Source organism: Cyprinus carpio, chromosome A13 (genome assembly GCF_018340385.1).
Source record: "Cyprinus carpio isolate SPL01 chromosome A13, ASM1834038v1, whole genome shotgun sequence".
NCBI lineage: Eukaryota > Metazoa > Chordata > Actinopteri > Cypriniformes > Cyprinidae > Cyprinus > Cyprinus carpio.
Window position 1 is genome coordinate 14248929 of NC_056584.1, and position 11621 is coordinate 14260549.

General features: G+C 38.5%; 1 protein-coding gene across 6 annotated transcripts in view; it reads left to right on the forward strand.

Moving 5' to 3' along the window:
* The window catches only part of LOC109100827 (SERTA domain containing 2b), a 37289-nt gene extending 28365 nt beyond the window's left edge, over positions 1-8924 (forward strand). For 4 of the 6 annotated variants that reach the window (XM_042768919.1, XM_042768924.1, XM_042768921.1 and 1 more), the window contains one exon: positions 4765-8924. In XM_042768919.1, coding sequence (XP_042624853.1) covers positions 4765-5878 — 1114 coding nt within the window. In that variant the 3' untranslated portion in view covers positions 5879-8924. Of the gene's footprint in view, positions 1-4761 lie in introns of all 6 variants that reach the window. The other 2 variants (XM_042768925.1, XM_042768922.1) reach the window with 1 other exon arrangement.
* Positions 8925-11621: the final 2697 nt, after the last annotated feature.

The following is an 11621-nucleotide window of genomic DNA, read 5'->3' on the forward strand; positions in this document are numbered from 1 at the left end:
TGAAGACTGCAGTCCACAAACACTCACCATCAAATTGAATTGAACTTGAGCAGCTCTGCAAAGAAGAGTGGGCAAATATCACAAAGTCTAGATGTGCAAAGTTAGTAGAGACATATACCAACAGACTAAAGGCTGTAATTAAAGCAAAACATGATTCAACAAAATACTGATACAAGGGGGTGATCCTTTTTTCTACTCAGTGATTCGGATTTTTTTTTTTTTTTTTTTTGGTGTTATATCTTTCACTTGGATGTCATAAGTTGCACTGAGTAAATACAGCTGGGTAAAACAAAAATGGTGTCCGTCTTCATCTCAGGTTGCAAAGCAACAAAATTTGATTATTTTAAGGGGGGCTGGGGTCATTCTTTTCTATACCCACTGTATACTCATGCTTGCCCTTTTCCAGGAGTGAAAATAGTGAGCAACAATCTGTACTGGTTTTTATGATGCTTTCTGGGAATTTCTAGGAAGTGAATGTTTCAGTGCAGTGGAATGATTCTGGCAATGGAACTGGACCGGCCTAGAAACTCCCTGGCCAGTGCACTTCGGTTCTAGGGAGCAGAATGATACACACTTTGACCTTTCGCACTTAAGATGAAAGTAAAATGATGGAGCGAAGCAGAAGCAGTCGGAGGCACAATCAGAAAGAATGCATAGGGTGGGGCGGCAGTGGCATTTGAGTGCTGCAGACAGTTGTATCCACTTCTCAGCATGAGTCACAAGGACGCGTTCAGCTGCTGTGGCATTCCTCTGTGTGGATTGCTGTGGAAAACTTTATTTTCTAGACATTTTCTTGAAAGCTTCAGACAATGGCATACAGTTCTAGGGCCACTCTGGGTGAGTTTATAGCCACAGCTAAAGACTAAATAGTTTGTGGTACTCCATGGTTTTTGCCTGTTTTTTTTTTTCTTCTTACAGTCACATTTGTGCCTGCCTCTTTGAACCACTCATAGATCTGAACACAAATCTGCAGTGACTTTTCAGATGCTTAGTGTAAGATGCTATCTTTATTATTTGAGTCATTCTTTGACTCATTTTCTGTTACTCCTTCAGATAACCTCTCGAAAACAGCCTGAAATTGCATCCTCAACTGTAAAAATTTTGGCAAACCTCTAGTCCTCCTACAGTCCTCCTAACATTTTATAGGTGTTACAATTTTAATATCTTAACTGTCATTTGTGTTCATGCCATGTTTTATTGATTTATTTATTGGGTTATTTTTCCAGTTCAGACTTGTTTCAGTGATTATCTCACGGTTTATAGTTTTAAACATCTCTCTTGATATTCGTTAACTCAATAATTCACTCTGTCCCCCACTAATTTAACTGAACTGGATGGCATATGATTGTAAATCTTGTTTATTTGTTCATAAACTCAACATCTTTTGAATTATTTGTGTGTTCTGCATGTAAATGCCATGCTTTGGAATGCACATCCATCTTTGGCAGACGTAACCTGTTTTTCTAGTAAACCTCTAGTAAACGTAACCTTGCTAGTCATTTATTGTTTTAGATTCATCGTCTCAGAATCAGCTCAGTGAAAGAAGAGAAACATTTCTTTCTTTAAGTTTCTTCAGCCCCTTTTCTCCCCAAACCCCCCCCCCCTCTCTCTCTCTCTCTCTCGCTCTCTTTGTCAACTCTTTGGGTGGATTCCCAGCTGACTGTGTTTGTCATGGTAACAGGCAGCAAGGCAACAGGCCCAGCCACTTGCACTTCCTGAGTGAGAAGAGCTGCCTGACAGATCTGCGTCTGCGCAGTGTGTGTGTGTGTGTGTGTGTGTGTGTGTGTGTGTGTATGCTGGCAAGGATAGGGTGTGTGAGGCTGTCAGCCTGCATTAGGTTCAAGCACACTGCAATGCTGCCTACCGCTACCGGGCTTCACTTTATGCTAATGAGGGGAGGCCTCAGGAACGGGCTTCCTTCTCTTTCTGTCTCACTCACTCAATCACTCCCTTGCTGCCTGTCTCTGTGCTTTCCTTGTGAGCTAGAGAGAAGACTGATCTGTTGTTTTAAGTGACTCGTACATGCTTTTCTTGATAAATAACCTTCATTTTGACCTTAAAGTCAAAATTTTGTGAAATCAAAATCGCCTCTTTTTACTTAAATACATATTCATGGTCTTTTTGTGAGTGATTCATTGGGACTCTTTATTCTAAAGGAAAAAAATATTGGTTTTCATAATCTTTCATGAAAATTTAATAACTTCTGAGACAGCTTTCTTTTTCGCTGACATCACCAAGTCAGATAAACCATAGTCTGGTAAACACCATAATTACTGGTTGTACTGTCTTAAAGGGACAGTCAGTATTTTTTTCCTCGTTAAAAAGTTTTACATGTAGTTTTTTTTATGTTTGTTTTAATTTTATAAAATGATGTTGTTGAGTTGTTTTATGTTATTAATTGTTTTAAATTGTTATTTTTTTGATAATCTTGTGACAATTTAGCTTTGTCATCACAGGAATAAATTACATTTTAATAACTGTTAAAATACAAAACCGTAAGGAGCATAAGAGACTTCTTTCAAAAACATAAAAAAAAAACTTTTGAACGTAAGTGAATGTTGCATTAAAGGATTAAGAAGAGTTGTTGAATTTTGTTTTATACATACCAGAGTATCAAAGAATTAATAAAATGTAATAATGTAGCTCAACTGGTAGAGTATGGTGCAATAAATTTCAAGGTTATGGCTTCAGTTCTCAGGAAACACATCCCGTACTGATCAAATGTATGGTATGATTTGAATACAGTGAAAGTCGCTTTAGATAAAAGCGGCTACCAAATGCATAAACTAAATTTAAATGACTACTTCAAAACATGACAGAAACCTTTCATCAAAGGATATTTTTCTTAAATAGCTCCCACATACATGTAAGTCACGCTAAGTTGTAAGCGCAGTGGAACATTCCAGTTTACAACTTTAAGTTTTTCAGACCATCTGTCAATGGTGTCTCCACAACCCCAACCCTTAGACCCTTTTTTAACTCTCTCCTTGCAGAGCAATGGTAAATTAGTGTACTGTAATATTACAGTGGCTCATGTGATTTGTTTTTAATCTTGTAGCAGGAAACTAGTGCTACAGTAGATGAGAACACAGCTGCCTAACATTCAAAGCTCAGCATAGGTCACACACTCGCTCCTCCTCTCTCTCCCCCTTTCTACCAAACACTCAGCTGGATCTTGTCTTCCTGCAGCCAGCATGTGTTTAAGCAGGGAGTGATCAGGGCTTTGCGCTCGTGTGACACATTCTTACCGTGAGTACTTACTGAAAGTCTGACACACATTTGCCTTCCTCCTCGCTGCAACAAGGCTCAGGAAGGAGTAGTCAAAGCTGTATTCCTGTAAATGCTCCTGCAGTAGCTGCTCATGCAGTATACAGTTATTTCCAGCAGCACGTCTTTCCCCGTAAATCAAGGGTGAATTCTTGTGCTTATTGTTGTCGCTAATGTCCTGTTCAAGATACTGTGATTGCTTAAGCATTGTATGTACATCTGAGTGTGTTCCCATATTGTTACCTTATCTGTTTGGCACATTTGTAACGTGAGGCATTTTGGTCTCTTTACGATGGATGCGCAGAGACTGTACTGACTCTCACCTCAGCGGCGGCACCGAATGCTAATATGACAACAGCTTGCAGGCCAATGTCATAGCAACCAAGCTTCAAGCCACAAATCTGTGTATCGAAACAGTTTCTTGTATTTTTAAACAAGTCTGTTTGGTCAGCTGGGTCATACCAACTGTTTTGTTTGTGTTTGTTATTCATCTATTGGTTATATAGTTCCAAACATGTTTTTATGAAAATGGCCATTTATAAAACACTATTACAAGACTTTTTTTAATTATCTCTTAGAAACAAAATTGGTGTTTTTGTGAATCATCAAATGTTGAGCCAAGATTGAGTGATGATCCAGTCCTATTTCCCCTTGCACTTTCTGTACTTTCCTGTCACCTTCTTCACAATGATTTCAAATAAAGGCAGAAAAGCCTAAAAAACTGTTTTAATGTGCAGTTTCTGTGAACTAGCGGCAGCCAGCAGAATAACAAAAATAATCAAACAGTTTCCCCAAAACACACCCCCTAACTGCCATTAGTCAGGTAAATCTCTGGCCCCAGCTTTTGTCACAGCTTTTATACTTTTCAGCAGATTTAATGCTTTCATTAAATGCACCTGGGAAACTCCTACCTCTGAGTCAGGCATTTGTTACATGTCCTGCATTCAAGTAGGAGACATAACATGAAAGAAGCCTAAACAAAACAAAATAATTATATTGTGAACAATAAACCCATCTGAATGTGAAATTATGAAAAATATTAATTTATATTACTTATATTATTTTGTTGTCTATATTGTAAATCAGTGTTTCTGCCACGTTTCAAATTAATACTCCCATTCCAATGTCACAGTTCAGCAACTTGTGTAGAATTCCTAGTTTCCAACTTATAAATACAGCTTCATTCATGTGTTCAGAATTTCTAATTATGATATTAAGAACTTCACTTGAAGGGCACATAACCTAAAATTGGGTAACTTGTTGTCTCTGCATGTTTAGTATTTTACCATAGAAAGAATTACACACTTAGACCTTTAACATCTCAGTTTCTTGAAATAGGTATATCTGACATTTTGACCATTAGTTATTTTTCTGTAGATCAAGAGATTTTTATGGAACAAGTGTTGAGTCATAAGAGAGATAAACAGCAATGAGTCATAAAAGGTAACGAGTGTCTGTGGCTAACACGCTCTCTGTCTCTCTTTACTTCCCAAGCAGATATATGTTGGGTAAAGGGGCAAAGCGGAAACTAGATGAGGATGAAGAGGGGATGGAAGGCAAAGCGCTGGCGGCAGGGGCCGGAGCGATGGCCGACGGGCTCTCGAAGGTCTCCTACACCCTGCAGAGGCAGACCATCTTCAACATGTCTCTGATGAAGCTGTACAACCACCGGGCCCTCACCGAGCCCAGCTTGGAAAAGCGTGTACTCATCAACAACATGTTGAGGCGCATCCAGGACGAACTAAAGCAGGAGGGCAACCTGCGGCCGCTCTTCTTCTCCCCTTCCCCTCCACCCGACGACCCCGTGGATGAAGGTTTCCGCGAGGCACAGCCTGCTTTCAGTGTGTCCTTGGTAGCTCCGCCACTATCTCAGTCGCCGGCACTCTCCTCTCCGGTTCTTACATCGCCTTCATCAGGGCTGTCAAACACAGCGCCTTTGGAGGCCTGTCTCACCCCAGCTTCACTTTTAGAGGAGGACAGTGTCACGCTTTGCACATCACCCTCTCCACTCGTTCCTCTTCCGCCAACTCTTCCCAGACCCCCTTCATCTGTGGCCAGAGACAGCTTCTCTTTTGCCCTGGATGAGATTGAGGAGCTCTGTCCTTCACCCTTACCTGCAAATACATCAGCGCCTGGTGCTACCTCCCCCTCATCCCTTACAGTGTCCCTCCAAAAGCCGTTGTGTCCCCCCAGCTTAAACTCAGGGGCCTTGGACTCCAAAGACTGCAGTAAGCCTTGCAGCCCAAAGCTTGAAGGGCTGGTCCCGCTGCCTGAAGAGCGCTCTGCGGTCTCTAACGCACCAGAGACTCTCCCTCCTAACAGCCTTGATATGAGCACCTCACCCTCTGCCTCGTCCTCTGCCTTTCTGACAGACCTGGCCCTGGACGACATCCTCTTTGCGGACATTGACACCTCCATGTATGACTTTGACCCCTGCACCTCATCCTCGGGTGCAGCCCCCACGAAACTGGCACCCATGGTGACAGCGGACGAGCTCCTCAAGACTCTTTCGCCCTACAGCGCTGCCGCTCCTGCTGTTGGCTCGAACCAGCCTTTCAAAATGGACCTCACCGAACTGGACCATATTATGGAGGTGCTTGTGGGATCATGACCAGGTTTGGAAGGGAACTTGGGAAGAAATGCGAAACCAATTAAATGAGTTTTTAAATATGAACTGAGAAAGAAACTGAAGAATCACTTTATGAGTGTTTGCGGGCTTTTTGTACAGTTTTGTGTTTGTTTTGTTTTTAAAAACAAAGGAAATTGTCCATTTTAATGGTGATGTTGCCCAGTACTACTTCTCAACACTGTGCATGCACTGTGCTTGCCTTTCCCAAAAAAGAACATGAAGAAATCTTATGGAACACACTTTGGCTTCTGGCAGATCTGAGTGCCTTCATCATTTATGACCACTTGGTAAATTCCTGTTTGTTTGTCTTGTCTCATTTTTCTCATCATCATTTCTAATCGAACAAGATGGATTATCAGAGGAGTAGCATCTCTCTTTCCCCTTCCCAGTATACAGGTGCAAGAATGTGCAACAGCAGCCTATTTTCAAATGTTTCTCTCATTTTCACAAAGCACAATTATTTTAAGAGAGCAACTTGGTTATTTTTAATGTTTTTTTTTTCTATTCAGAGCTGTTTTATTGCTTTTTAGTAATATTCAAAGTAGTCTTTTTTTGTCTGCTTCCATTTTAACATTCATTAAAGGGATAGTCCACCCTTTACTCACCCTCATGTCCTTCCAGAAGTTTCTTTCTTGTGTAGAACATAAGATATTAAAAAAAAAATAATAATAATAATAATAATTTTGTCCATAATGAAAATCAATGGGGTCAATGGGGAAATAAAGTCATACAGGTTTGGAAAAACATGGTGAGTAAATGATGATAGGATTTTAATTTCAGGTGAACTACCCCTTTAAGCTTCATTCAGTAAAACATACATTTATGAAATATACACATTTATGGAATATGCTTTACTGCATTATTTTATACATGGATGTGTGTAGTGGTCAGATATTTAAAGTCAACCAAACAGATTTCTTGTGATCTGCCATAATGGCTCAGATTCCATGTGTTTACATCTCAGCTGGCAATAAGTGGCATTTGTTCTGATGCACATTGTTTTACAGATACATTTCTTTGATAAGGCCAATGCTTAAACCCTTTATGCTACAAATAATGTATGCAATCAATGCTTTTCTGATCAGTAATAAGCAAACTGTCAACTTTCCTCAGCCATTTTTATGTGTGTCAAGGCATTGTCGTAACTTCCCTTTTTTTAGCCTTTGTTTTGGCTTTATTACATCACTCAGTGAGTGGCTGGTTCAGTTTTAATGCTACACTAATGCACAACAAGATGGTCTATGCATGTCTATTCATGCAAAATGGGGGAAAACTGTACCAGACAAGTAAGTTTATGGTTGCTATTCAGTTCGTTCATTATCATCTGTTTGCCAAACATTTCTTTCATATACATATCTCACCAGTACAACGGTACATTTCTGTTAACAAACTAATGCATGCAGGATTATAGCTCATAACTGTACAGATGTCAGATGATTTTGGTATGGTTTGGTCTTATTTTATCTTATTTATACCATTGTTTGTTTGAGTTTTATTAATGGTATCTGTTCATGTTCCAGTCAGACTCTCTCTCTGTTGCCCTGCTGGGTTTTAGTGTCGTTTGGCCAGTAGAAATGGTCACATTACATTAGGTGGAGTTCATTTTGGGGGTATTTTGTTATGAACAGGTATGATGGGAGAGTATTCTGCATGTATGTGCAATAGACAGCACAGTATAAACCACTGATGTTGATCAGATTAGGTTTGAAAGGATTATTTTATGTGCACCTGACATAAAAGGAAAGGGACCATTTATCATATCAGCTGTATTAGGTTTACATGGTTTCACATGGTAAACTAGCTTACAATAATAATGTTAGATATACATACCGACAAACACTGTGCATAATATGCCTTCCTGGTGAGAATCAATATAAAAAGTAGAGTGCAATGTCAGAGAGGGAAGAAAATGTTTATTTTTAAATGAAATATTATTTACCATACAAGTGTGACCATTAATAATCTGGGATTTGAACTTCCTGTCACGGAGACCTAAGATAGAGGTGACGATTTAGATTTGTTACCACCCAGAGTTCAAAAGAGAGATTGTCTGAGAATTGAAAATGTGTGAATGAGAGCTGAGCGGACAAATCTATGGAATCAAAACTATGATTAATATTACTTATAGGATTTTGGATTTGGAGTGCTTGTTTTGTTTTAAGTTATTTATTTTTGTTTCCTGTGTAAATATATTTATTTTTGTTAAGCTAACATCCAGATTGTAATTTGTACAGAATATGCGATAGGAATGTATTATGCTTATGGGAATGTATCACTGCTTATTAATTGGGGTGGAAGCCATTTTTTTCCCGTCTTGTTTAATAATGTATTATTTTGTGTCTGTTCAGTTTCTTGTATTATATTTTGGGGTGGTGTTTGTGCTAGTCGTCTAGGTCAACACTCCCTGCCCCTATTTAATTATAAGTATTTAATGTTTTATATATTTCAGATTGTGTGCTAGGGAAAGGTTTGTGAAGCAATACTTCATTCTCTACAAACTTCAGAATTTCAATCTTCCAAAGTCTATTTCTGGGAAAATCTTTTAGATAACCCTCAATGCCAAATGTAAAAAAAAGAAAAAAGAAAAGAAAGGCAGCATGATTTCTGATGATATTGGTTGTTGTTTTTTAATGGTATTCTCACTGTCCTATGGTTCAGGCCACACATTCTGGGAAGGTTAAAGTGGTTTCAGGATAGTGACCACTGGGATTATTCGTGTGTGTGTGTGTGTGTGTGTGTGCGTGTGTGTGTGTGTGTGTGTGTGTGTGTATGTTAAAGAGAGAGAAAACGTGGTGGAGGGTTTTCTGCTCATTAAGAAAGGCTGTATCTTCAGGCCTTGGAGCTGTGCCTTTTTCTATGCAATATTACAAACACATTCATTTTGAGAAAAATAACCCATCAACTGATGACCACAGTATTTGCATCAAGGTTTGGACTGTAGTATATATCAAATATGGACACGTGTCTATGAATTTGAAACAGTCTTACTTTTCTAGTTTTATATCATACAATAAATGGATAAAAATTACATTCTGCATTTGTTTTCCTCATTTTCCATCTCACTAAAGCATGCCACTATTAAAATACAGTGAGTGCATACACTCTTAAAAATGATGGTCCTTTATTAGGTTCTGTGTTTCCATGAAGAACCTTTAACATCCATGGAGCCTTTCCACTGCACAAAATGATTCTTCATAGCAAAAAAAGGATCTTCGGACTGCTAACATTTCTTCACTCTAAGAAAAAAAAATGGTTCTTTTAAGAACTGTTCCATAAAGTTTGTTTAGAGAACCTAAAATGGTTCTTTTACCGCAAATGAACAGGTAAGAGTGTATAATTCAGCTGCCCTGTATGAAACAGCAGACATTTCTCCGCATCAACAGTTGCCTCCATTTTGCACCTATGACTCATGAGTTGGTAGCAGGAGTCTATTTCTAGTATTGGGGCCACACAGCTGTGTAGCAGGGACAGTTTTAGCATGTGCCAGTGTCTGTGTAAAGTGTAGGGGGATGGCCGGCTCAAAACATGGCCCAACTGATCTCAGGTCAGCAAGAATGTTTTTCCCCAGTGGATCATGTTGCTTTTTATGAGAGTGGCGAGTCAGTATATGAGCTGTAGGATCACTCATGCTGACCATCTCACTTTTACTATGTTTTTCTTTCCTTTATCTAAAACAACTCTAGTTGTTTCTCTCTACCCTTTCAGTTCAGCTCTATGTGGACACAACCTTAATCCTGCGCTGTCATAAAGGGCTTGTTTTCACTTTCCGGTTCTTTATAGTCAAGCTTCTTAAGTTTCATGTTTCATGTGCAGATAGCGGGTGAAATATTTGCCTTCTCATACTGTATTGTTTCCAGTAAGTGTTATGGGTCCTGTGTCATAAAGCTGACTAATTTGCTGTGGTTAGCATCCGTCCTTTCCCTTCAACGTTCTTTGTTGGCCCACTTTTATCCAGATGAAGAAATGGGTCAAACCAAAGAAGAAGAAAAAAAAAAGAAAAACTCCTAGTTAGTTTCCTAACTGCAGCTCACTGTAATCCATGACTGGAAGGTGCTGCAAGGTTGGCAGCTTTGTTAACTTCAGTCATTTACAGATACAGTATGTCTGAAAACCCAAACACTCAAAATGACTGACAGGCAGATTGACAGATTTGATTTCTTTTGTATTAATTAGTGTTTACATAGACATGTATATTCCTTTTTAACCTCTTGACCTCTAAGTGACTCTAGTAACACTCACTTTTCAGGATCCAGTCATTGATGGATAAAAGTTCCAGCCTACATTTTTCACTTGAATATCCGGTTTACTCGCAAATATGTCAGATTAAAAAAGTAAAAAAACAAACAAACAAAAACAAAAATGTTGTGAAGTTTCACAATAACTTTAAAGATTCTTATTTTGTTTTATATTTAATTTTGAGGAGGTGGGGGGTCTTCAAGCCTCTTTATTTGCTCCAATAGTCCCAGGCCAAGAATAATCAATGGGCAAAAATACACCAGAGTGATTTTTCATTCTTTTTGGTGACACAGTTGACGCACCTGTCTGATGGGCCAGTATCATGACAAACCAGGTCCTACCTCCATCAACTATCAGTTATCCAAAGTACACACTAACAACATTCATTTAAAATATGGATTTAATAGCTTAATATACACTTTAAAAAAAAAAGGTACAAAGCTCTCACTGGAGCGGTACTCTAAGATACAAAAGTTAATCTTTGTATCTTATTTATCCCTAAATAGTACATATTAGTGCTTTAAAAGTACATATTAGTATACGTTTGAAAAGGTAATGCCCCAGGACTTTTTTTCTGAGTGTGTAGTGCATAATAAAACAAACTGGACAAAATGTAATTTATTTCACTTGATAAACTGTCAATTAATAACAATAATAAACAAATGTTTTTTGTAACTGAATTATTTGGACCCTTATATGTATAGTGTAAGCAAATCTATAAAGCTAATTAGTATCTGTGTGCTATACTAGTACATAAGCTAAATGAAACACACATCAATGGTCATAATAACATAGTTCAAGCAACATATGTCATAATGACATTTTGTAGAATTGTAATCAGGCAATAAAAAAGGGAATCCATTAAAGTTCTTTCAGCCAATGGGATCACTTGGGGTCCTAAAGGCTAAGGTTGTCACGCTTCCAGGCTCTGTCCATGCTCACGCTGTCCATGTAAATCTCACGCCAAACTGGCAACCCTGCTTGCTACATGAAACAGTCTCGGCTTTCAAATGTTTTAATATGAAATATAAACAATAAATACAATTTTGGCGCATTTAATGTGGCGTAAATCGTAAAATGTAGCGCTTCAGTTAAAGCCAGAGCCATTGAAAAACAGCGTTGCGGCAAGCTTTGATCTCGCCGTGCGGTCACGTGGTTCATGGAGCTCTCCAAACAAACCAGCGTTGACAATCCATTTGAATGGGTTTAAGTAGAATAGACAGCTTCGCTATACAGGTATTTGCAGCAATTTTTGGTAAAAAAAAAACAAAAAACCTACAGCATATTATGCATTGATTATTATGTTGATTGGGTTTAAGTTATCATTTTATTCTTAAGAGTGATGGAGAGGCAACATTAATATGGGTTTCTTGTATTAAACACTCAGGTATTGCTTATAATGTGACCATACAGCTTAACTATTTTTCAAAATAAATGTTCTATATTTTAGTTCAGTAATATTTATTTAATATTTTAAGGAGATCTTTTG